At 31.2% G+C, this 27,072-nt stretch overlaps 3 protein-coding genes across 3 annotated transcripts in view; 1 reads left to right on the top strand and 2 right to left on the bottom strand.

Moving 5' to 3' along the window:
* Positions 1-27,072, top strand: part of LOC133677689 (F-box/kelch-repeat protein At1g57790-like) — a 97,106-nt gene that overhangs the window by 54,738 nt on the left and 15,296 nt on the right. The window lies entirely within an intron of this gene.
* On the bottom strand, positions 5,082-8,672 carry LOC133677345 (8-hydroxygeraniol dehydrogenase-like). The gene is made up of 5 exons (XM_062099326.1): positions 8,323-8,672; positions 8,123-8,236; positions 5,943-6,456; positions 5,656-5,809; positions 5,082-5,571 (listed from the first exon to the last, which is right to left on the bottom strand). The coding sequence occupies exons 1-5, from the start codon at positions 8,418-8,420 to the stop codon at positions 5,363-5,365; spliced, it is 1,089 nt and encodes a 362-aa protein (XP_061955310.1). The 5' UTR covers positions 8,421-8,672; the 3' UTR covers positions 5,082-5,362.
* Positions 21,613-26,172, bottom strand: LOC133677444 (rho GTPase-activating protein 5). The gene is made up of 5 exons (XM_062099503.1): positions 25,553-26,172; positions 23,912-24,032; positions 23,593-23,712; positions 23,014-23,244; positions 21,613-22,450 (listed from the first exon to the last, which is right to left on the bottom strand). The coding sequence occupies exons 1-5, from the start codon at positions 25,966-25,968 to the stop codon at positions 21,839-21,841; spliced, it is 1,500 nt and encodes a 499-aa protein (XP_061955487.1). The 5' UTR covers positions 25,969-26,172; the 3' UTR covers positions 21,613-21,838.

A 27,072-nucleotide genomic window follows, 5' to 3' on the forward strand; every position in this document is an offset into this window, starting at 1 on the left:
AGCATGGTTTCATAGAACAAGGTTTAATCTCAAACACAGCTTTCGCAGATCCAACTTCAAGAAGATATTTTTTTAGTTTTTGCAATATGGTATTTCATTTTCCTTTCTTTTGCATTATGGTTTTTTTTCGTTTGTTGATTATGACTACTAAAAGAGATGATTCGCTTCAGTTTGTAGGTGTGAGGTTGGATGGAAAGAATTATTTGTATTGAAGTTATGTGATGAAAATTTTTTTTTAGGGTAAAAAGATGTGGAGATATGTTAGTGGAACTTTTGTAATACCTAGTAATATTGATGAGGGTTATGTTACTTTGATAGATGCCTAGGAGCAAATAATGCAAAGATTATTACTTGGATTAACAATTCTGTTGAGAATTTCATAAATACACAGTTGACGAAGTATGAGACAACAAAAGAGGTTTGAGATCATCTATAAAGGTTATTCACGCAATCAAAGTTTACAAAGTAGTATCAATTAGAGAATGACATATGAGCTCTTCATCAGAAAAATATGAGTATTCATGGGTTTTATTCTGCTATGACAGATTTTTAAGATCAATTGACTCTTACAAAATTAAAGGCATGTGGTGCATATTGCTCGTAGAGAGCAGCAACGATTGATACAGCTGTTAATGATGCTTCACTGTGATTTTGAAAGACTCAGAGATTCAATTTTGTATCATTCTTTATTATCTTCTGTTGATTTAATTGTCAATGAGTTATTGGCTGAAAAAATATGTCTTTGGTTTTATTCTGAAAAGAAAATTTTTTTTACTTTTAATCTTTATGTGCTAGCAGTATCTTTTAAGTCATTCTTTAATAATCAGAATAAGCCTTACGCAAGGGTTGCCTTCAATAAGTATAGTTTTTATAAGCAGAAAGATCATTGGAAGGTTTAATGTTCCAGGTTAAGACAACAGAATCAAGCTTGGACGTCTGATAACTAGTTACAATCCTATTACTCTGGCTGAGCAATTTCAAAAGTTTATCTCCTTGCAGTCATAAACTATGTTTGTTTCTTATTCCATAGGTCAATTGTCTTATAGTTATTGAGGTATGTCATATTCTGAATAAATCTTAGATTTTGATGCTTCACATCATAGGTCTCAAGATTCTTTATCTTTTGCTTTTTTGTCTTCATCTTCTATTCTTGTTATGACTTTTGATGGCACTCTCATGTCTTTAATAGGTGTTGGTTCTATTATCACACCTATTTTTCTTCTTCTTATTTTCTCTTTTCCACCCTAAAAAATATAGGTTGGTCCACTTTGTTGTTGATATTTCAACTATAATCATTTTTCTTTTGATTTTTAATTTTTACCCTTGGCCTTTTTATTAAAGTTTTATTTTTTTTAATTTAATCATTCAATTCTAATTTGTCATGTATAAGTTTTCCCGATTTAACCCTTCTTGATTTCTTTTTTTTTTCCTTGGTTATTTTGTAGAAGTTTTGATGTTTCTAATTTCCTTATTCAATCTAGGTTTATGGTGTGTTTTTTTTTTCTAATTTGGTCCTTGTTTTTTTTTATTTTGTTAAATTTTATTTTATTTTCAATTTAACCCTCCAATCAATTTTTTTCTTATACTATAATTTATTTTTTTATTTCAATTTTCACTCTCATTCTTTTAGTTGTTATTTTTTTTTTAATTTTAGATCCTTTTGTGTAATTGATTTCTTTCCTTCATCCTTCAACATTTGATATTAGATTGACTTTTTTTCAATTTAATCCTCCAATCAAAACTTTTTTTTTTTGCCCTCTAATTTATTTTTATTTTTATTTTCACCCTCATTCTTTTAATTGCTATTCTTAAAATCTTTTTGTGTAATTGATTTTTTTTCTAATTTTATCTTTCAACATTTAATTTTTCAATGTATGGTGCTTTTGGTCTAATTACCCATCACGGGTTTGAAAAGTGAATGTTAGTCAATGTTCTTTTTTGGTTTTTTTTCCAATTTTATTGTTCAACATTTGGTTTTTTAAAAAAAAATTGTCTTTGTAGTTTTCTTCAATTTCTTTTTTATCAGGTTATCTAAATCTCTTAACTTGGGCAACAACGAGTTTTGTTGATTAATCTAGGTTGGCTTGACTCTTATTAACCAGGTTACATGTTTATCATATTATCCCGAGTTGACTCAAGCTGATTTTTTTTCTTTTTTTATCCTTCTACATACTTTTAAATGTTTGTTTTTCAAGTTATCGTGGTCTATTTAAAAATAGAAATTGTTTGTTTGCTAGTACCATCAAATTATTTTATCATCTAATTAAAATAAAACTAATTTATTAAATTCATCTGAGCTAAAACCCAAATAGTTTGTTTTTCTTATTTTTTTTAAACATACTTGCATCATCTAAATATTATTTTTTATGAAAACAAAAATATAGCCTTGTGATATAGCACGGACCATATCTAGGCATTTATAAATAACACCTCTTTTGAGATTCTAGATTCCTAATTCATCTATTCCTTATATTTTCATTTATATTTTAATGTTTATTTTATATTTTTCTATTTAACCCTTAGTCAACTAGAGTAAACTATTTATTCAATTTTGTAGATCTTTAATCATCATTTATTCATTAATCCAAATTTCAAATTTTATAATTTTTTCCTACAACTTCATTATGTTTATTTTTAGTGTCTTTTAGTTTAACAAACGCTATTTTATTTTTGTTACACGCTATTCATGTACAAAAGTAAGATTTACTGTATTGAATACCTAAACAAGTTTTATGGATTATATTTATTTAGTCTTCCTTAATTAAACATAAACATAGTACATAATATATTATTTTCTAAAATTAATTTAATTTTTAATTTCTAAATTAAACAAGAATTTTTTCAATTATTAAAATATTAGTAATTTTTTGTGTTAAAGTTATATGAATTTTATTTACATTATTACATATAATAATCTTCAATTATTAGAAACAAAGAAAAACAAAGAATGACAAAGCATGAGTTGTAAAACGGAAAGTGATTAAACATCTTTTTGGTTCACTTGAGGAGTATTTTAAAAAATTGCCTAGGTTGTTGTTAGCAATAAAGGAATCAAATCCTGGAAAATCCTAGAACAATTGTTAATTGAATGCACTAAAAAAATATTGATGATAGTACAACGGTTTTTTAGGAGAGTTTTTTAGTCATTTCTATTGAATGTTTCAAGTATTGTAGACCACTTATCGATGTTGATCGCATATATTTGTATAGGAGATATGATGAGAAGTTATTGATTGCAATTATTTTTTATGCAAATAATAGGTTATTTCCTTGGGTTTTTCAATTGTTGATGGAGAAAATCTAATTGGAGATGATTTTTATTTTGCATACAAAGATACATTACTGATGATAAAACAAGTATATGTATAATATCAAATAGACATGTAGGCATCAAGAATGGTAAAGCAGAAGTTTAGCGTAAACCTATAGGATACCATCAGTATTATGCTAAACATTTTATTAGCAACTTCAATCATAAATTCAAAGACCTGACTAGGAAAAAAGATTTGATGAGGATGTGTTACGAACCTTCAAGACACAAATTTGATTTGTGTTATGAAAGAATATGTAAGTTGAACTCAACATATAAAGAATGGCTTGAATGAGAACCACAAGAAAAATGAGCTTTATGTTATGATAGTGGTCACAGGTATGGTAATATAATAACTAATCTTTCATAATCATTTAATCATGTTCTGAAAGGTGCTCTTGCAATACCTATTTCAGCTATAGTACAATTAACATTTTACAAGTGTAATAACTATTAGGTCAAGTGGAGACGTGAATCTAATGATTACATTCAATGTGGTAAAATTTTCCCCCTAACAATTCAAATTAAGTTGAGAATCAGTACAGATAGATTAAGAGATCATACTACAATGTTATTTGATTATAAGGAGCAGGTGTTCTAGGTTAACACCCCTATTAAATCAGGTGTTGTAAAAAAAGTTAGATGGATAGTCAGATTGAATAATAGAACATGCACATGTATTTGTAATGCTAGGTTGTGTGCTACTAAAGTATTTGAAAATAATCAAACACATGTGTTGATATTATATTGGAGCGATTTAGATAGACAACATCCTATCTAGGAATTTTCTAAGCTATTTGTTAAATAAATAAATTAACTTCATTGAATTACTAATTTTCTAGCTTAACCGGTTGACTAGTTTATCTAATTGTTGGAAATGGTCAACCAATTTGGAAAAAAAAATATGATTTTTATGAATTTTTTGTCCATATATGTTTTATGCGAAAAAATATATATATTTGTCCAACTTATAGACTAAAAAACAAACTACAATTAGAATCTATAAAATTTACTATTCACACATAAGCTTACCTCTATTTCTTAATTTCAACCAATTTGCTGGATTAATTGATTACTATGAAACAGTCGATCAGTTTGTAAGAATTTAATTAAATATCATGGTTGGGAACCGCGACATCAATTATAATTTTTTCATGGTTCCTAACTGTAATATTTAGTTAAATATCATGTTTCTAAACTATGACATTAATTAAATGTCGTGATTCTCAACCGTAACATCCTAAAAGTATGTTATTTTACTAAATCTTTTTGCTTCAATATCATTTCGCTATTTATTTTCATTTTATATGTTAATTGTCCAATTTATCCCAATCTTGTATGAATTTATTTATTACTTAAATTAAGGTTTTTGGTACAAGGGTAATGCAGCTTAATATTCACTCCAAATAATATTATTAATTTCTTTTTATTTCTTTTCCTTTTTCTCTCTTAAAAAATTAACTTTTAATTACCTTTCACCAATCATTATTAATAATTTAACTATTTTCTTCTATTTTCACTAAATATAAAACTCTTTATTTTATAAATACAGCAACATGCTTAAAAATTAACTTTTGCATGCTTAAAAAAAACATATTATTAACTCTTTATCCTAATTGCCCAATTTTTTTTCTTTTTCAATTTTGATCGGAAGATGAAAATCTTGACATAAAACATCAACATTAGGCCTCCATCGGGCCTTTATAAAAGCTGCTTATCAACCTGTTTCCTTTGGTAAACCTCGCCGTAGTTTTCAGTAACATTCAGTCAGTTATTGAAGAGAAACCGCAAACATATTATTTGTTCATAGCATTCACACAACCGTAAATGGATCTTACAAAGGACTCGAGAGCATGGTATCAGCCTAATGAAACAAACTTACAAACAATTCTAAAGCGTTTCGTAGCTGCCTGGGTATTGCCGATGTGAAGTTTTCAAGAACACTCAATCGTTTATTAAAGAAAAGTCCCAAAGATAATCTATTTATTCATGACAACAACACATGTTATCAGATTTTGTAAAGGGTTCGAGAACATGGGATCTTCTCCTTAATTAGGGCTTCGTAGCTGCCAAAGTATTGCCAACGTCAATGACAAATCGGTATCTGACATCGTTTTTAGCCAAACGTTCCATTGCCGTATTAAGATAGTCCGTTGAAATAACTTCGATATCTGCTGTGATGTTGTGTTTTGCTGCAAAATCAATCATCTCTTGTGTCTCCTTCATGCCTCCAATACCACTCCCGGCAACTATCTTCCTTCCTGTTTACCCATCATCTTAGTATCCATAAGTTAACAATTATTAAATTGAATAACTGGATGTACATAATTAGGTTTTATACTGACCAGCAATCAAAGAAAAGGCAGGTAGCTCAAGAGGCTTTTCTGGTGCACCCACCAAGATAAGCTTCCCATGAGACTTCAACAATCCAAACAATGGCAAAAGGGGGTGAACTGCAGAAACTGTATCGATGATGCCATCTAATGTTCCTGCAGCAGCCTGCACATCCCATTACGTACTCTTAACTTGAAGTAAAATATGAGATTCAACGAAACAATTTACATAAACTTATCTCAATCTAAACAAGCTAGAAGATTTTTTGAGATTTTATGGGAAATGGACTTGAAGTTACCTGCATTTGCTCTTGGTCACGACTAACCAAAAATGAGTCTGCACCTAAATTCTTCAAAGCCTCCTCCTTCTTAGAAGGGGAGGTACTAATTACTGTCACTTTAGATCCAAAGGCCTTGGCAAATTTGACAGCCACGTGACCAAGTCCACCTAAGCCAACGATACCGATATGCTTGCCGGGTTCATCTAGTCCAAAATATTTCAAGGGACTATACACTGTAATCCCGGCACAAAGGAGAGGAGCGCCACCGTCAAGCGGCATGTTATCGGGGAATCGAATGATGTAGCGTTCGTTAGCGACCATGTGATCTGAGTAGCCACCGTAAGTGATGGTTCCATCATGGTAGATGGAGGCGTATGTCAGGATCATTTTTGGACAGTAATTTTCAAGATCACTGGCACAACTCTCACAGGAGTGACATGCACCAACCAAGCATCCCACGCCTACTTTGTCTCCCACATTAACCTTTTTCACCTTGCTCCCAACTTCTGTCACTTCCCCCACAATTTCATGCCTGCAGACCAACATTCCAGTATTAGAAACATAAAGTACAGGCTATTGATCTAGATTAGCAAAAATCAAACCAGTAGTTTGAATGTCCACGTAAATTAAACTTCTAGCTTAGTTAATTCATTTGCGGACGAGTGCTGCTTAATTTAGTGGCACTTGCCAAGTTGAGGCGACACTAATTATGAAAAAAGAAAAAAACAATGTGAAGTCAGGAGACTTAAATGTTTGCCGTGGATTCTGTTTTTTAAAATACCATTTAAATTGTTTTTTGTTTTTAAAATATAAAATTAATAATTTTAAAATAGTTTTGATGTGATAATGTTAAAAAATAATAAAAATTCTGAGAATAAAAAACTCAATACGTCCAACAAATAAGCAATTCAAGCTTGGTAATGATGTTCGAACCAAACTTTTAAATTATTAAGGAACTCCTATAATACCTCATCAAGTCAAGATGTTATTTGACTTATGCTACATGGGTTTTTTTTTAAAGAAAACACCATTAACTACTTTATTAATGAAAAATATCCGTCAAATTAAATAATAATAACAATAATTATTGAGCGAAATATTTTTCTATATATTTTCTTGCAAATAAACACAAATTAAAATCTTATTTAAATTGGTCAGTGTGCAAGTCAGCTTTGGCAATCCTACCACGCTAGTTCCAATCCTTTCTACCATGAAATATTGTTTTCTTTTTGGTAGGTGTCATTGAATATTAGAATAGAAAAGAACCCCTAGAAAAGAACAGGGCCGGCCGGTAGGTAAGTACTCTTGTCCTTGAACAGCACGAAAGTTTCGTCTAGTCTTACACCATTGCTGAAAATTGCTCTTAGGGTCAACATTTTAGGCGACCAAGGTGGAACTTTATCACCTCTACGCACACGCACTTAAAAATGGAGACAAATCTAGGTGGAGAAGGCAGTCTATCTTCTTCTGCAAGGGGTTCAAATAGACCCCACCGCAATGGCAGAAGCCTTGTGTTATTTTTAATTTAAATCATTTCCAGAACCTCGGATTATTAGAATCGTAAAGAATCATGACTAAAGAACCACATGAGAGGAGAAGAGGGAGGATAACCACAATCTCAACACTGCCTTGGGTTATTAAATTGCAGCCTGATAATGACTAATTGCCCCGGATTATTAAATAAATGACGCATCGTGGTCGTTCAGCATCTTGTCGAAAGAATCAAGTTCGACATGTCCCACTTTCGGTCCACAGTGGGAGGCGCTTTTTTTTAAGATATTTGAGTTGTTTTTTAAAGTGTTATTTTATTTACCGATGAGGGAAAATCATACTTGAAAAATCAGTGGAGAAATGAGCTTGCAGTAGGTCCGAGTATTTATAACCAGTTTCTGTGATTAATTTCAGATCTAATTTAGTAATTTTCGATGAAAGATCACCCTCATTACATCAAAATACATTTTTAAGAATTTAAAAAAAAAATTAAACACCTCGACCAAAAACAATTCCCATAATTATTCTAATCCATATAAACGTGTTTTTTTTCTTTTCCTTTAGTTAAGACAGATCTGATTTCTTACTATTTTTCTGAACAGATCGAATTTCTTACTCTATATTTTAGTAAGATTTACAAACGTGTAATCAAAAGTAAACGTAAATACGGGAAGAAAGGAGAGAGCGAGAGAGAGATATGAACCTACCCAGGAACCAAAGGGTACATGGAGAAGCCCCAGTCATTCTTGATACTGTGAAGGTCAGAATGGCATATCCCGCAGTATAGCACCTTGAACCTCACATCCTCTTCGCCAGTAGCCCTACACATATGCATATATACATATTTATGATATATCCAAATGAAAAATAAATACAAAAAAATGGAGATAGAGAAACAAGCGATCACCTCCTGGAGAAGTTGAAGGGAGAAAGATGACCAGATTGATCCCTAGCAGCCCACCCGAAGGCCTTCACGGGGTGTTCTTCTTCTGGTGACTTGGACATGGTGCTTGCTTCAGATAGAGAAATGTCTTCGAGAAGGAAGGCAGGAAATATATAGAATGACTTTTCTTTTCTTTTTTATGCTTGGCAAGTTTTTCTTTCTATATATACATAGGGACAAGGAGGTGATGTTACTGGTAAACAGCACTCACAGGTGGTGTCATCGGTGAGGTCGAAGGAGGCATGATTCTCGCTAAAAAAGCAAGTCGTTCTTCTTTTTGTGGGAAAACGTTACTCGCATGGAATTTTTTTTAGTCCATGAACCAGTTTCGGGTCCAACAAGGAAGCTGCCTAAGTGTTTAAAAACACAATTATATTAGAATCCAATAATTTAAAATTAAGTTTGATTTAAATTAATGTATTTAAATAAGATAAATGACTTGCATAGTCATAAATTAAAGAATCATTAGCATTTAGATGTTTTTTCTATCTTGTCACATGTAGTTTAGAAGAGTCAATAAATCAGCACAAATCTTTGCTGAACTCATAATATGTTTTATAAAATACTTATAATGATTGATAAGTCTTGTTTTACCCGTAATTAATTATGATTTTTTTCAACTTTATATTTTATTAAGTTAAAATTAAACTCAATGGTTCAAATAAATAAAAACTCTATGTAATTTTATTTTATTTTTTGTATTTAATCAATTTTTCCTTTTCCATATGAGTTTCCTTTTTAAAGAAATGATAGTAACTAACAAACTCCTGTAGACTAGGGTAAAAAAAACAAACTCCTAAGAACAGTAAAAAAAAAAACAACTTTGACAATAAATCAATCACTAAAAATAGTAAAAAAATCTTATTTGGCATGTGAGGTTTTGGCCTAACGGTGGTAGGGCCTTGTTCCCTTTCTCTGCATCTGGGTTCGAATCTTATTGTGCATGTCTGTCACCCCCGCGGTGTCTTATATGCTCACTGGGTTTACATGATGTTTAGTGGGTCGTGGGATTAGTCATGGTACGCGCAAGCTGGCTTGGACATCCATGTAAATCAAAAAAAAAATCTTATTTAAAAAGTATGGTATTATTAGGGTTTTTTTACAATATCATTTTAATCATTCTATTAAAAAAATTCTCACACAAATAATGGTAAATAATTTTATTTATACTATTATATATAATTATCTTCAATTATTAGAAAGAAGGGAAAACAAAGAAAAAATTAATTAAATGATACATTTATTCACGGTATGATAACTTTGACTTAATAACATATTATTTATTTCCAAGCTGTAGCTATAAGGACTTCTTGTCTCTTTAGATTTGGGAATCGCAAGTGCTTCCGAGATGGTAGATGATGTTGATGAAGCTGGCTGTCTTTTTCGTAGTTTTGGTAGGTATGATGTTGATTTCCCCGACTCCATTTCTATGTTGGCGTTTGTGTCCAACCCCTTGCCCAATGCTAATTGTCTGAAAATGACATCATGCATCTATCGTAAATATTATTTTTTTAAATCCCTTAATTAATTATATTCATATATTTTTGGGAGCTTAATTAATTTTATTATGAATTTAATTACAAGAAAAGATTGATATTTAAAGTCAATTTAAGTTTTAATTAGAAGAAATTAAGATTTGAAGGTTGATTTGCAATTTTAAAGAGTTAATTTGGTCAAATCAAAGACTTAATTATATAAATATTGAAGTTTGATAGGCAATATAGAGATTTCATTGAAGAAATCTAAAACCAATGACTAAACTGGAAAAAAAAAATGTGTGATTGTAGGGGTTGAAATTGACCAAATCAATGGGCAAATTGAAAAAAATTAAAAGTTTGATGATCAATTAAGGATCCAAATACACAAATCAAAAATCAATAAGCAAGATGAAAATGACGTTAAACTTCGAGGTTGATGATTGAGTTTGGCATGGGTGAAATTGCATGAAATTTAGAGTTTGGGAGACAATTACGGATACAATTAAAAGCAAATAGAAAAATAGGGACTAGAATGAAATTTGTTAGATCCTAAAATAAACCTCTAATTTCTAGAGTTCAACCTAGACGACATGTTGTTCAGCTACTGTTTAGCTTCTTCTTTGATAGTTTTTACTGATCGAGTAGGCACTTTCAAGTAAATAAATGTAGCGTTGTCAACCACTTTTAGGGCTGTAACCATCACCATTCAACATATACACACTCCCTCTATAAATATCAGCTACTACCATCAAAAGTTTACCTCTCATTTTCTTCAACAAAACTCAACAACATTTCATTCTCAAACAGCCATTACTGTATTTTCAGATTCTAAGATGATCAGATTGATACTTTCAAACAAATAAATGTAGAGCTATAGACCTTCAAATTAAGTCAGGCTGGATCCAAACAAAATGTGTGCACATTCTCTACCAAAATCAGATGGTGATAATTGTGCAAGCTCTTTAATCTCCAAGTTTGTTGCAAAATTATTATTGAAAAATCCAAAATATCCCATTAATTCGCCACAACAAGATTTTCTTACAAGCAATTCATATATTTTTTTAAAAAAATTGTTTTAAAAAAAATCCAATTATTATATGCCACCACATCATTTAGGTAAATTAAATTTGACAAAAATACTCAATACGTCCAACAAATAGTTGATTAACATAAGCAGTCGAAGAGATGTTACTTGACTGGATTTGTCTATTGTGTGCCATTTTGGGTCCATTGAAATCAAAGATTCAACAATGAATAATTCAAGCTTGGAATTGATATTCTAACCGAACTTTTAAATTAGTAAGGAACTCCGGTAATACCGTATCAAATCAAGATGTTGGTTTCCCACTCCCAACATATAAGACTTATGCTACATGGTTTAAGAAAAAAAACACTATTAATTACTTTATTAATGGAAAACTCTAATATTATAACAAATGTATCCGTCAAATTAAATAATACTAATACTTATCGAGTAAGATATATTTTTTTGTATTTTCTTGCAAATAAACACAAATTAAAACTTTATTCAAATTGATCACTGTGCAAGTTAGTTTGGCAATTCTTTTGATGTTATCGGATAATTAGAGTATATTTATTTTGACTTTTTATATATATATTTATTGTGGGGTACAACTCTTAACTGCAAAAAAATATAAAAGTAAAAATAATAAATTCATATTTTTACTATTATTTTTTTTTATGGATGAATCCTACAACTCAAAACAAACTCAGAAGCAAAAAAAAATATACATTGGGTATTTTGCTCCATTACTCTACCTAGGTTGTAAGTAGTTTAGGCACCGTTTGGAAACGCAGTGTAAATCATGTTCTATAAAAATTTAAGTTTTATTTACTAAAAATTAATTTTTTTATATGTTTTGAATCGTTTTGATGCGCTGGTTTCAAAAGTAATTTTAAAAAAATAAAAAAATATCATTTTAATATATTTCAACACGACAAACACTTTAAAAAGTAACACAACCACACTTCCAAAAATTTTCTTAGTAAAATTTCATTTCTGTCGTTAACATTGTTTCCTTTTCGTAGGTCTTAATGAACAGAACCCCATGAAAAGAACAAAAAGTCAAGGACAGTAGGTAGAAATAGCCAGTTGGTTTGCAGACCAGATCAAATGTTTCTTCATAGTAGAAAAATTGATGCAAAATTACATGTGCCGATAAATTCAAAAACCAAGCTGCCAATGATAATCCAAGACTAGATTATTAAGTTACAAAATAAAAATAGATTAAAATATTTATCCCACACACTTAAGAGCTCTTAATTTTTTATTTATTTTATTATATGGTAATTGAACTATCTTTAATGAAATGACATCTTAAATATAATCTTATCTATTTAATTATGAAAAAAATCTAATTAAAATTTAAGAAAGTGAAGAAAGTGAAGGATCATAAAAAATAGCATTTGCTAATAAAAAAAATTATTATAATTTTATTTGAAAATAAATATAAAATTGAAAGGCATTTTATGGAATAATACCATATATAATATTGTAATTATTTTATTTCAATGATTTTTATATAAAACATATAAACAAAGGTCAGATCAAAATTTAATTTGTAAGAAAAAAATATGTAAAGGTGCTTTTAGTGCTTTTTCACCTAAAACCACTCAACAAACACCCTATAAACATAAACAACCTATATCTAACATCAAAACAACCACTAATCATTAAAAAAAACAAACAAAAATCAACTTAGATTCAAAAACATTCTCATGCCCTAATCCACCTTCTAGGCAAGATAAAGAAAGTAAACCGCCTTAATAAAACTTTTCTCGAAATCCAATAACATCAAAATCTGTATGTGTATTTTTTTTTTTACTAAAATTATCTTTATCTTCTGCTATCTTTTGACGACTCTTTCACCTATCAAACCTAAAGAAAAAATAAATAAAATAAAGTTTTGAATCAAAACTAAAATTTTAAAAATTAAAAAGATTATGGAAGAAAAAACAAGTACGAGGACTAGAAATAATTTTTTTGGTGGAAATTTTAGATTGTCCATGCTATTTTACACTTTTTTTTTTTTTTGAAAAAAAGTGATCATAAAAGTTTCAACTAAAAAAAAAAAGAGTTTGAGTATGTATATAAAAAAAATACCATCACAATTGTGCGTTTGGATCAACAGCATGTGGGGTTACAGTAAGAACCTCGTGCCTTCTAGTTTATTTTTATAACTATAATTATTATTTTTTTCTATGAATAGCAGGAAAATTGTCTCCTCTGGCACCGTCGGTAGAAATTACTTGTAGAGTCAACGGTCAACATTTTAGGCTCCCATGGTGGAACATTTTACGAACTTAAAAATGGAAAGAGAATAAGACCCTCTCAATTGGCCAGTCTATCTTCTGCGGGGTGCAATGGACCTACCATAGTGGCAGCAAGGTCTTGGCTTATTATAAGAAGTCACCGTTTATTTTAAAGAATTAAATTAAAAATTAAAACTAAAAAAACAAAACCAACCTTTATATTTGTTCCCTAATGCTTGATTTTATATTTAAGTTTTAAACTTTATTTTATTTACATTTTAATTCTTATGTATCAAGAAATGAGAGGGAAAGTTAATAAAAAAAGAAAAAATATTTAGTTATTCAAATTCTTACAAGGAGGTGTGTTAAGAAATAAGAGAGGAAGTTACTAAAAAATATATTTTTGGTTATTCAAATTCTAATAAAGAAGACAGATATTGAAGTGTGTTTAAAATTATAGTATCGGTGATGGTTTAAAGTGTTTTTTACTTAGTAAAATATTAAAATAATTTTTTTATTTTTTAAAAATTATTTTTGACATAACATATCAAAATTATCTAAAAATATATAAAATATTTATTTTAAATTAAAAAAATAATTTGCTCGACATTTCCAAACAAACAGATATTCAAAACTGTTGGAATTAGCCAATACATGGGCGGATTCCTCAGCATGTGATTTGATCTCATAAGATAGGAACAAAACCTTCTCCTTAGGTTTATTACGAGGGGTGCAACCTTTAATTTTGTTATTAATTTTTTATTTACAAGTTAACAATTCATTCTTATCCCTTTTATCTTAATCCTTACTGGTTTACTCTACTGCATAATAGCCCATGTAATAAATATTTCATTAATTATTATTTATTATGTCTACAATGTAGATTAACTCTACTAGGAGTAGGATTGGTACTGAATTTATTGTTATTTTTTAAAAAATATGAATAATAAAAGAAATTTAATGTCTTGCAAGGTCGAATTTCAGCCGCCTCTGGGAATGGCGCAATTTTGCTGTGCCCACAGAACTAGTATTTGTTTTTTTTTTAAGTTTTAGTTTAACGTGGGTATCCGGGCCAGCTTGCGTGTACCTCGAGTAATCCCACGGGTCCTGAAGTTAACGACCATGTAAGCTTCCAGTGGCCATCATATGAGCAACCACAGGGCTTGAACCTGAGACCACAAAGTGAGCAAACCTCTTGGTCTCAAGCTCTTACCACTGGGTCATCACCTAGATGGTTTAGTATTTGTTTTTGTAATATTACGATAGTTGTTTTTTTTTTAATGTTTTTATTTAAAAATATATTAAAATAATATTTTTTAATTTTTTGAAATTTATTTTTTATATCAACACTTTAAAATAATTTAAAATAATAATTTTTTCCTTTATATTTTTACAAAAAGACTCTCTAAACATAAAAACAAACCGAGCCTTATTTCGTCGATGTTTCTGTAGTTGGAGGAGGAAGGCTTCTTATTATTGATGTCGACAGGGGTAGGCCTCTTAATTATTATTTTAAAATGTCCCACAATTTTAAAGCTTTCCGCTTTCCAGGATCGTGTAATAATAATCATATCTTTTCCTTGAAAAATAAATATAAAGAAAAGGAGAAATAAGAAACAAGCGACCACCTCCTAGAGAAGTTGAAGGGAAAAAGATGACCAGATTGGTCCCTAGCAGCCCACCCGAAGGCCTTCACAGGGTGTTCTTCTTCTGGTGACTTGACGTGGTGCTTGCTTCAGATAGAGAAATGTCGTGGAGAAAGAAGGCAGGAAATATATAGCATGAGTCCATGACGTTTACAAGAACAAGGAGGAGATGTTGCTGTGTAGACTGTAGACAGGTGATGATGTCATTGGTGAGCTAAGGGCATTATTGTCGCTTAAAAATTATGTACTGTTTGTTTTTGCGATTTAAAAGTATTTTTAAAAAAAATTAAACTTTTTTTCTCTTTGTTTCAAATTAACATTTTATATATTTTCAAATCATTTTAATGTGCTGATATCAAAATACCAAGAAAGCGTTGCTTTACATTTGATTCTATATGCCTAGGGAATGCTATGTGTTCTCCACTTTCGGACCTCGCAAAAAGAACGTGTTTTTTCCTCGTAGTTTCTCTCTCATTCATGGAGCGAAGAAAGTGGGCTTGGCCCCATTTACCGCTATGCTTGGGGAACTCAAAGAGTTATTAAAGGAAAGGGATGCAATCTCCCCCTTTGGCTTTTGAAGAGGAGAAGGCAGAGAAAAACGACAAAGATGATCCAAATCAGAAATAGCAAGTCCTCACCAATCAAGCAACAAAAAGATTGAGAAGAAATGGGGGCATATATTTCAAATGTAAAGATGCATGTATATCATCTAAACTTTGAGATATTGAATAATGTGTTTTGCAAAGATTCATAAGAAAAATCCCTGATGGGATCCATCAAAAGGAAGGCCACCTCAAAAAAGGCTAAGAATTGAAAATCTTTCACTTATGAAAAAAATTTCCACCTTTTCATTTTTCATCCCGAAAGTAGTGCGTCTTCTAACCCTACCTTCTTTTAAGTGCGCCTTTGAGCTCCCATCTCCTGGATAGTGCGCCTTCAAGCTCTATCATGACATTCCTTTAAGACTTTTCATCTTCATCTAGATAGGTCACCCATTACAATAAAATCATTTCTGAAAAATCTTTGTATTTTTCAAAAAAAAAAACAAATCTTCACATTCCTTTTTTCACCATTAAGCAGGTCACCTGGAATAATTAAACCACTTACAAAATTCTTCGCATTATTTTCTCCCCGGGCAGGTCACCCATTACAAAGAGACCCTTTCTGAAAAATCTTTGTATTTTTCCACTGGGTAGATCACTTATTACAATGAGACCCCTTCTGAAAAATCTATGTATTTTTCCAGTTAGACAAGTCACCCATTACAATGAGATCCCTTCTAAAAAATCTCTGTATTTTTTTCCTAGGCAGGCCACCCATTATAATGAGACCTCTTCTGAAAAATATTTGTATTTTTCCTCCTGGGTAAGCCACTCATTACAACGAGACCCCTTCTAAAAAATCTCCTTACTTTTCTACCTGGGTAAGTCACCCATTACAATGAGATATTTTTTTTTTTAAATCTTTGTATTTTTCCACCTGGATAAGTCACTCTTTATAATGAGACCTTTTCTTTGTATTTTTTTCACTTGGGGAGGTCACCCATTACAATGAGACTCCTTCTGAAAAATCTTTGTATATTTTCCATATAGGTAGGTCACCCATTACAATGAGATCCTTTCTGAAAAATTTTTATACTTTTCCACTTGAGTAGGTCACCCATTACAATAAAACCCTTTCTTTGTATTTTTCCTTCTAGATAGATCACCTATTACAATGAGATCTCATCTAAAAAATCTTCGTATTTTTTCACTTAGAGAGGTCATCCATTACAATGAGACTCTTTCTTTATATTTTTCTATCTGGGTAGGTCACCCATTACAATGAGATCTCTTCTGAATAATTGTCTTATTTTTCCACTTGAGTAGGTCACCCATTACAATGAGACCCTTTCTTTGTATTTTTTTTCTGAGTATGTCACCCATTACAATCAGACACCTTCTAAAAAATCTTCATATTTTTTCATTTGAGTAGGTCACCCATTACAATGAGACTCTTTCTTTATATTTTTTTACCTGGGTAGGTCACCCATTATAATCAGACACCTTCTAAAAAATCTTCATATTTTTTCATTTTAGTAAGTCACCCATTACAATAAGACCCTTTCTTTATATTTTTTTACCTGGGTAGGTTACCCATTATAATTAGACCCTTTCTTTGTATTTTTCTATCTAGGTAGGTCACCCATTATAATGATATCCCTTCTGAAAAATCTTTATATTTTCCCACTCTAATGATGCAACAAATTAAAAAAAAAAAGAAGGAAAGTAACGTGTAGGAAACATACATAACAATCAAAACTCTACCCTACTTTATCCCTTTACTGACCAATTATTTACGGATACACTTCACTCTAATGATGTGCTAAAATAAAATAAATAAATGAAATTTATGCATGGGTTTGGAGCAACAATAAAAGGAACAATGCTAGTCCACAATAGAAAAACAAACTACAATAAAATGTATCATCCTTTGATTAAATTAAATATTGAGAAAATATGTCATTGTAATTGTCAAGAATTAATTGGTTGTGAAGATTACAACCTCATTAATATTATAAACCAAACATTCAAAATCCAAAATCCCTCCATTAAACTGAGTCATATCATAAAGGAAAAAACCTCTAAAAACCAAAGCAAAATGATCTTCTCATTGCACCTAAAACTAAAGATATTCCACTTACACAACATACAAACCCATCTCCTCCTCCTTAACAAATTATTTACATGCACATCCCACTCTAATGTCAATGTTGATTGTACATTACTGTTTTATCCTTCAGTCTTTCCTAACTTGTTATTCTTAATTTTGAACATTTTTTTCTCCTTGTATTTTCTCATTGGTTTTAAATCTTTCAACTAAACTCAATAAAATCAACAATTTCTCAACTTGATACATCATTTATTTTTATTTTTTTTATGTTATTATTAATTACCAAAACATCTAACATGTCCATATATTACTTTAAGAATTACAATAAAAAACATATTCAATCAAGCATTCTCACATAAATTTAAATCTCAATCGATGGCATTTCACCATTTGAAAAAAAAAATCAAACATTCAATGAGTCCTTTAATTTTGCCAATTATGCACATGAAACAATACACAAATGTAAAACATAGATATGAAGTTTGAAAAAAAAGTTGAAAATAAATTTCAATTAAAAAATTTTAATCACAATTTCTTATAATATGTTTATTGTTAATTATTTTTTATTACACAATTCTCTTTCTACTTAAACCAATTGTAAGCTGATGTGTAATATTTTTTTACTAGATCAATACACATTAAGATCTTTTAAGTTGCTTAAAATTCTGTGATGTTATAGTTAATTATGTATCATTTGCTTTCCTTATCAGTTTCAATTAAATGTGTTCATGATAAAACTACGAAGTCAAGTTATATTTGATATTATTTAATAAAATAATAGTAATTGTGAATTTAAATTAAATATAACTCTAGAATATTCATTTATTTTTAGGATATGATTTTATTAGATTAATCAATATTAATTTAAAAAAAAACATTTAAAAGTTTATAATGATATAAGAGTTGAATTTAACTAGTGGATATTATATTATAACAAGAACACATATATCTGCTAGAAGGATACACGCAACTAAAAAGTAAGAATTGCACTAAGATTTGGATTATAAGATCCTTATTTTTTTATATAAGTGTTTGTGTAGGATTAAGATTTTAAATATATGTGAAATTCAATCTCCATGGCATTATAATAGGTTATCCAATAGCTAAAAATGATTGGCAGCCTCGTATACACATTTTATTTATGTTACCTTCTTTCTACAATTCACCTATTCAATTTTTTTTTTCTTTTTTTTCAGCCTTTACAACTTTATGTTTCTTTTATTGTTTTATTACGTAGTTTAGTTTAGTTGCACTTTATTTTTAATTTATTAAAATCAAGTAGAGTTTTTCGTATTTTATTTGATTTGTAAGGTTGTTATTTGCTTCTACTCAAGATTCTATTAGTTTCTCCAAATTATATATATATATATATATATATATATATATATATATATATATAAAAGAATAATTAGCATAATTGATTTAGAAATTATCTAATTAATTAACAGATTAGGATGCCAAGTTGGATCAATTTATCTTAACAAATCACTCCATCAAACAACAAAAGATTGGCATGATTGATTTGTTTACATGATAATAGATGACAAAATTGGTAATAACTTCATCAATATAATTGACCAATAATCAACATAAATAACTGATGAAGATCAATCACATGACCATTAAAAATATAACAGCCAATTGCTTACATAAAACCAATTAAACGGTCCCAATTTGACATGCTACACGATAGTTTTTCATCATTTAACTCTCCTAAAAAAAATAAAGAGTTATAAATGGATATAATCTTAATGCTTCTGTGTAACTTATATTAATGTCATCATTCTTTCACCTTCAGCTTAACCTCACACATTCTTTTCTACTAATTGATGGTGTAGTTAGGTGGTCATGACTAATATAGTCAAAATCCAAGAGGTCACCAATAGCTTCTCTTGAAGGATCTTTCTTTTATTAACAAACAACTTTATCTAACCTCGATTTGATAGCCATCCAATTAAAGATAAAAAAACACAACAAATATTGCTTACCAAAATAACATTATTATAGTCAATGAAGCCATGTATGTCGTGATCGACAAGCTTAATCAAATTCACAGTGAGATAAAGCATAATCGATCTTTCACACAAACACTAAGGGGGAAAGTACAAAAGAATCTTCCAACACCAAACATTTCAAAGGAAATGTATGGGAGTTACTAACCATATCTTGGGTATCACATAGTTGTGCATCAAACACAACAACAACCCTGGCAACATTGAAGCACAATCATATACGAGGTGTTCATTACTACACATGTATATAGGAAATATTAGGCCAATTACATGGCCCAACCATATTATCTACAACTAGATCAACTTATAATTAGATAGTTTAGTGCCCTACATATTGCCTTTTAGCAAGGCAATCTCAGTCTTCCAATACCTTGAGGACTTGTTGTCACCTAGCAAAGGAAACATACCTAGTTGACTATTTCAAAAGGTTATAATGGCTCATTAAGTGGCTGATTCAAACTCTAATGAGGAGTTTGAAGAATTTCAGTAGCATTTGATATTTGTTGTATAACTTTTAAAGAAATAAACATTTAAGGTCACTATATTAAAAAGTCCAAAGAGGCTAACAAGCCTACTATAAATATATAAAAAAAAACAAAAGAGAGAGACTAAAGCCGTCAAAAAAATAAAGAATACTCAGACCATTTTTCTAAGGTGACAACAATAGTGGATGTTCTTAAATTGAGACAAATTTTTTGAAAAGAAAAAATATAATAGAACATACCTAATTGACCACGTAGAGTTAGTCACTTGTGTTGTTACAAGTACGAGGTATATCGATCGTGATACTATCAAAGTATTGAAAAATTTCATAATAAACTTTTTTATAAAGTATATAGGTGTCTCACTTTTCATACAATTCTATCTAAAGGAGAAGACTTGGGGAAAAAGTTGAATAGATTGACACATAATAAGTGTCTAAGATCTTTTTAGCCTAAAAACTTCTTGATGAAGAATGGCATAAGCATCATCCATAACAAAAGTTATCAAACTCATTGACGAGGATAACAAATTGACCAATCACTAGTATTTCTTAGACTTGAAAAGTAGGTGGCAACCAAATCGACTAACCAAGACCTAGCTCATTAGGATGTAGTGTATAAAAACAATGGTAAGAAAGGATGATGTTAAGTCATACACCTTACTAGGAAAACATGTTTTGGGATTAAAATAAACATTATTTATTTGCTCAATAATCAACAACAACAACAACAACAAACACATGTCATAATACTAACATGTGGTGTTAACAATCAACCATAAACACGATCATTACAAGACAAAATTAAGCCTAATTCAACACAATAACAAGCTATCCACATTGTGCAATGGTCGATTTGTTGATTGATTTGAGCATAAAAAACATGTTAATATTCCTTTATTTATGCTAAATAATGGAATATAAAGGGCATTGTTTATATGAAAACTAAACAATCAGTTTAATTAAAAACAATAATTATTCACATAAAAAATTAATAAAGAAAGATGGAATGGACTATCAACTAATGAAATTGATCATTAACTAGTAAAGATAACTAAGATCAATAATCAACTATCAAACGGAGATTAAAATTCATATTAAGCAATTGAATCAAGTCATATTCAAAACATGAGTTTCTAGTAGTTAAACTAGTGGATATTACAGTATACAACACCACATAAATAAAACTGATAGAAAGATACACGTAAATAAAGAATATAAGCTGTAATAGGATTTAGAATGTAAAGTCTTTATTTGTCAATTACTGTTTATATAAAATTAAGGTTTTACATCTAAATAAAATTCTATTCGGTAAATAGCATCAATCTCGTATACTCATTTTCTTTATATTTATTTTATTAGTTTATTATGATTTTGCTGGTTTAGCTACACTTTCTTTTGAAACAGTTAGAATCAAGCAAAATTCCCCCCACATTCTATTTGATTTATGAGGTTGCCTCCTCTCAAAATTCAGTTCCTAATTATAATTTCTCCTCGCTCTGGAAAGAAGAAATGAAGAACTTGTGTATCCAGAAATTATCAAATTAATTAACAGTTGTTAATCTCTGTTCACTGACAACCTTGTCAGCCAATCACTTTTAGAAAAGAACAGGACAGGCTCGGTTAAAAACATCGTCCAACTTTAGTATTGTTACGCAAATTAGGAAAAAGCTACTGTAGAAGGGAGCTCAAGTCTGGAATTCAGTAAAAAGTTGTCGTAGAATAGGGATACTTCAATTGATCAGAAGCTGTACTATGAAAAGACTACGTTAGAACCGGTTAAGGAAATATAAACATGAAGCACCGAAAGGTTAATGAACACCCAGAAACACTCGCGAAAGCACACTGAAAACCATACAAAACATATAAAAAAGAAAACACACAACAATGCCAGCTTGTCTGGCACAAGCTGGCAGCTTGGTACAGAACTCAAATCCTTCAGCGCCAAGCTTCGAATAGTTCTGTCTTTGGATTTATGCGACCTACGATGCCAGTTCCCTTACCCTTCTCTATAGGCCCAGCAGCTCTAACTATTGGCTGCTCCTTCACCTTCCCTCTTTTGAAATATGAAGTACTCGATTGACCAGTTTGGCTCTTGCAACTTTTTGCTTGGACCCCTCCAGTTTTATATGTAAGGCCACCCTTATGGTGTTCATTTTTAAAGGCATTCACTTGAGATGCTACTTCACAAGGACAATTATCAACCAGAGATCGCTTTCCTACAGGAATGTTCTCAATAGAACTTAAGAAACTAGCAGATCCATCCACGGAATTGGAATCATCTTGAATAGGTTGAGAAGGGCTCTCGAGAGCAGGCTCTCCAGCAACAAATGACTTCTCCCATTCATTCTCCTCAGTGGCATCTTCATCCTCCTCACAAGATGGCTGGGAAGCGTTCTGGTGCCCATTTTCATCAGTAGGCTCAAGGCGGGAAGCTGGAGCTGATTCTATCACAGATTCTTCTCTTTCTCTAAGTGTCCTAATTATAAGATTCTTGAGAAAATTCATCACTTGAACAGCGTACATCAAAGCTGTTAAAGGATCAGACATCTGCAGTCAAAGAAGTAGGCTGTCATTGAACTATACATTTACCAAGGCTACAGTTTATTGGAGACTATTTGGCAGCTAGACTGAAAGAAGATTGTGTATCGTAATGTCAAAGCTATAGACCAAACAGTAATTCAGCGAGAAATTTTTTAATATCATAACTGCTGCAGTTGTTGATAGAGAAGGTTTTGGCATTGGTCTGGAGTTGCTCACTTCAAAAAGTGGACCATTGCATGTGAAGTTGCATCAAAAAGCCAAATAAGTAAGACTAGATCGTTCCTGCATGCAGTAATTCTTATTGTATGTTTTGATCAACTCATATGAGTTTTCCAATTAGAAAACAAGTACATAATTATCCTTTCACTAAGCTAAGGGATCCACTATTAAAATAAAATTCATATTCTTCAACAATCTGGTGTCAGAGCAGGATGGTCCAGGAAAGATGGTGAATGCATATATCGCCACATAGCCTAGTAGGAATTGTCTATGACACACTAAAAAGTCAGTTTATTGCATGGAATTGGCTATTGTATTTCCATATAGAAAAATAGAGAAAATTTACTCACTTGAGTCATGTTTGGTGCAAACACCATAGCAACATTGCGTGCATTCATCTTGTTCAGATGTTCCATTTGCGCAACATCAGCCATCAGGTTTACTGCCCAGTCAAGTAAAGCAGCTTCTGTAGGGGGAAGGAGCCTTGCAAGCTGAGCACACTCCTCTTCTGACTGACACTGCATTACCTGCTCTGGTGACAGAGAGTCCAGGACACCGGTTGGAAGTTCTCTAAACCATGCCTACAGAATCACCAATACATAGAATTGATGCAAAATATCTTGTCAGCTGGGGAGAAGAAACAAAGTTCATATGAATCAATGGATGCGCACAGGGGTTTGGATAGCAGACAACCTTCAATGGTTTCAAATTTCAATCCAAAAAAAATCTGAAAGCTCAACTCAACCAAGCTCAAAGCCAAACTGGTTGGCATTGGAAAAATAAAAATGTTGGAAAACGCCAAAAATCTAGTTACAGGAAAAAAGAATCAAAATCAGGTAGGAATGTTGAATTGGTAAGTGGCAACCTAATGCTTGCATGCAACACGATCTCATAGAATGAAAAACAATAAGCAAAAAGCCACATTGTACCTTTATAAGGCCTGCTAAGCAGTGCACATCAATGCCCTCTGGAATCACTCCCTTGTTTAATTGGTCCCTGACATACTCCTCCTGGCTGTTACCTGCAGTAATTCTGAAAATTCCTTCTGCCTGCACAGTCCAGTTTGAGGATCTGATGTCTGTTTATTCCAGAAATTTACACAGGCATCTAGTTTTCATATAACCAAAAACTATGCCCAGAAGTTGAGAGCCACTACACTAGTTGAATTATGCTATATGTGCACCTAGGACATAGTTGGTTCAACTATAATTCATCTGGCGCACATGGACTGGAAGAAAGGAAATGTACCTGCAAACCTCCTTGGGCATACAACTGTCTCTGCATCATCAAGAGTATTGTAGGCACGCTATTCCCTCTAGAGTCATATGAAAGCTGCATGGACTCTGTTGAAACCCCAAAAACAGTTGCACTACAAATGAAGGATGCTTAGTCAATATTTAAACATTAGCTTAGACACTGTTACAATATCAAACAGTAGAAACTAGCATCTAAATATCTCAAATAATCATGGAGATGGAGAACAAAGTCCAGAAACCTTGGTTGTTCCATGAAATTTGACATAACAACACATATAAAAGTTCAGATTACTTTTCTAGATAGACATACTGCTAACATCTAAAAATAAGTTCTTGTTTTATTGGGTGATAAAAAGAAGGAATAAGATGACAACTAACAATTCAACAGAAATACCAAGAAACTAATCTGTTGTAGAATAACCTGAATACACACACACAGACTGCACCATATTAAGGCAAAAGCATGGAGATCCTTTTCTAGTAGGCCTGGTAACTTGATAAAGGTTCAGCTTAAGTCATCAGCAGCAGTTCATCATTTTCACGTTGGCAAATGTTGGCCAATCACCTAAGTCTACAAAATGAGTAAAACAACTCTTGGCTTTAAATGCCTAAGAAATAACTAAACAATAAAGATTATCTCGGAATGGTTGATAAAATGTTTTATACATAGCAGAATGGCTAATAGGCAGTTAATGAAGACACAAGCCATGGGCAGAACACTATCAAGACTCACAACTCCACAGGATCTGGCAACAATGGTGCTAGCACAGATTTAAAGTGGCCAATGTCAAATGGTCAACACAAAGGCAACATCAGTATAAAATGCTGATGTTTCTGAAAATGAGTTTACAGAAGGCAAAAGATGAAAATTCTGTATGACTGCCAAATATAGAGAAAAAGTGCAATACAATTAACTTGAAAGGGCTTGCAAGGAGAGACAGTATTCGAATTCAAAGGTTGATGTAAGTGGAACTCTACGTATAACATGCAACAGGCTTCACCAACAGAAAATCATTGACATATTCCACCAATGCTCACCCAGTTACGCCTTATGATTCAAAGAACTACAACATTATGCACATGCAGCAGCCCCAAACATTTGGCGAACCAGAAATTTAATTGAATAGCCACCTGTAAGACTAGAGTTCTCTGCAATGTCTAAAAGACTAAGAAAATGATGAAACATGGAAACAATTAATTGTCACAATGCCAGTTGATAGGTGCTAATACAATTTGACTTGCTACAGTGATTCAAAATTTAACCATGCCAGATTGCGACTTATACTTAGATTAGTGGAGCTGTTCTCTGCTGGTTTTGTGAGTCAAGTGCACTCCAAATTCCAAATAATTTTTACAAATTTACTTTTCATGGTGATACGACCATCTGCCGAAACTTTTCCAGAAAATGAACATCAAAAGAAACATATTTAACAAAATAATAATTTTATACTACAAATAATGAAACCCATATCAAAAGTTTCTCCAAAATTAATCATCTACTAACAACCTAAGATTAAACATCTAGAAGTTATACCAGCTGTATGTCTAAAACCAAAAACGAACCAAGCAAGCAGCCAATTAATTTAGCATTAAGGGAAAAACAAAACCCAATAAATTTCCTTCCAAAACTAACCTCGCACTGGGGGCTCTCCTGGGAACCTCAGGCTCAAACTCAACCGGCAAACCAAGAAACCCATTAAACCTATCAAAAGTAACATGAGCAACATGCCTAACATTAGTTGGCACCCCAATCTCCATTCTGCAAAGGTCTTTGCTCCCAGTACTAGCAGTAACACTACACCCAACAATAGACCTCCTAAAAGCAGCCACCAGAAGTTCCACGATTGACACTTGATCCCCTTCTCTCTCCCTCTCTTTGCTCTCTTCTTCTTGGTCTAATATTTCATGGGTTCTATTATGAGGGCGGTGCTGTGGTTGGTGCTGGTGTGGGACGTCAACATCATTGGTGCTGACAACACATGGTGTAGAGGTGGAGCTTGAAGGAGAAGGGAAGTGATGAGAAGGGGATGATTGGAGTACTTCAGTCATTGTTGTTAATTTGAGAAAAAGTTAGAATTTTTTTCTCAAAAGAATTAAGTAAGAAACAAGAAATAGGGCCAGTCTTTTTTTTTTATTCATGGGATATATTTTGAGAAGGGTTTTTTCTTGAAATTTTGTATTTATATGAGGGGTCAAGCCCAGAATTTTGCTGTAGAGTTGGATTGAAGGAAAGGTATTGAGTTGGATTGTTGTAAGGTAAGACGTGACTATCATCACTTTTGTATTTTATATATTATTCTCTCTTTCTAATCTTAGCTTGGCTGGCTGGCTCTTAAGCAGCTGAAGTCTGAAATAGTAACAAAAGTTCCCATCTATGGATTTGTTTTAAAAAATAGCATGGTAAATTAAAAAAATTAAATTAATAATATAATTAAAAAGAATTACTGAAATAGCACATTTTATTGAGAAAACATTATATTTATAGCTTGTCACTATGAATAGAGATATTCAATAAAAAATATTAAATAAACATAAAAAAATAAAAAAAATATTAAAAATATATCAAAATTCTAATTATAATATCACCGATATTATAAAAAATATTTTGACAAGAAGAATGCAGGCCGCTCAGTCTTTATACGTACCCAAGTCCTCTTGGAAAAGCAAACCTGAGTTGCAGCTGCATCAACATTACATTTGTCTCATTATTCGCAATATTCTATAAAATATTGCCCCCTAGTATAGGATAAATCTTGTGATTACTACAATAAATATAAAATATTAGTGGAATAATATTATTTGAAAAAGATTTAGCAAATTAATATATTTTTACTTTGTTGTGTTTTAAAATAATGATTTTAATAAATATTATGTTTATGAAGCGTAATAACATAAAAATATACTATTATCTTACTCAATCGGTCGATCGGTTCGTAATAGTTAATAAAACAAATATTTGATTTCAAAAATAATAAGAAGAATCTCAAAATTGCCAAAATCAGAGGGTCTCAATGAAATTTTTTATATCTAAAGATATAACGGTTCGCGTAGCAACTCAGTAGATACTATAAGGAAAACAATCTTTGAAAATTCCTGAAAAAAATTTGAGTGTGATCCAACGTTCAGATCAAAAGTAATGTTCTTTTTTATCTA

The sequence above is a fragment of the Populus nigra genome, chromosome 17, assembly GCF_951802175.1.
Source record: "Populus nigra chromosome 17, ddPopNigr1.1, whole genome shotgun sequence".
Taxonomy (NCBI): Eukaryota; Viridiplantae; Streptophyta; class Magnoliopsida; order Malpighiales; family Salicaceae; genus Populus; species Populus nigra.

What these genes read in the sequence shown, in the direction of transcription:
- LOC133677345 (XM_062099326.1), bottom strand. Translation starts at nt 8,420, where the DNA reads ATGTCCAAGTCACCAGAAGAAGAACACCCCGTGAAGGCCTTCGGGTGG. An exon ending in CCCTTCAACTTCTCCAGGAG is followed by an intron (nt 8,237 to 8,322) that starts GTGATCGCTTGT and finishes GCATATGTGTAG; the next exon opens with GGCTACTGGCGAAGAGGATG. An exon ending in GTGACCAAGAGCAAATGCAG is followed by an intron (nt 5,810 to 5,942) that starts GTAACTTCAAGT and finishes TGGGATGTGCAG; the next exon opens with GCTGCTGCAGGAACATTAGA.
- LOC133677444 (XM_062099503.1), bottom strand. Translation starts at nt 25,968, where the DNA reads ATGACTGAAGTACTCCAATCATCCCCTTCTCATCACTTCCCTTCTCCT. An exon ending in AGGAGAGCCCCCAGTGCGAG is followed by an intron (nt 24,033 to 25,552) that starts GTTAGTTTTGGA and finishes CTTCATTTGTAG; the next exon opens with TGCAACTGTTTTTGGGGTTT. An exon ending in TTGCACCAAACATGACTCAA is followed by an intron (nt 22,451 to 23,013) that starts GTGAGTAAATTT and finishes CTTTGACTGCAG; the next exon opens with ATGTCTGATCCTTTAACAGC.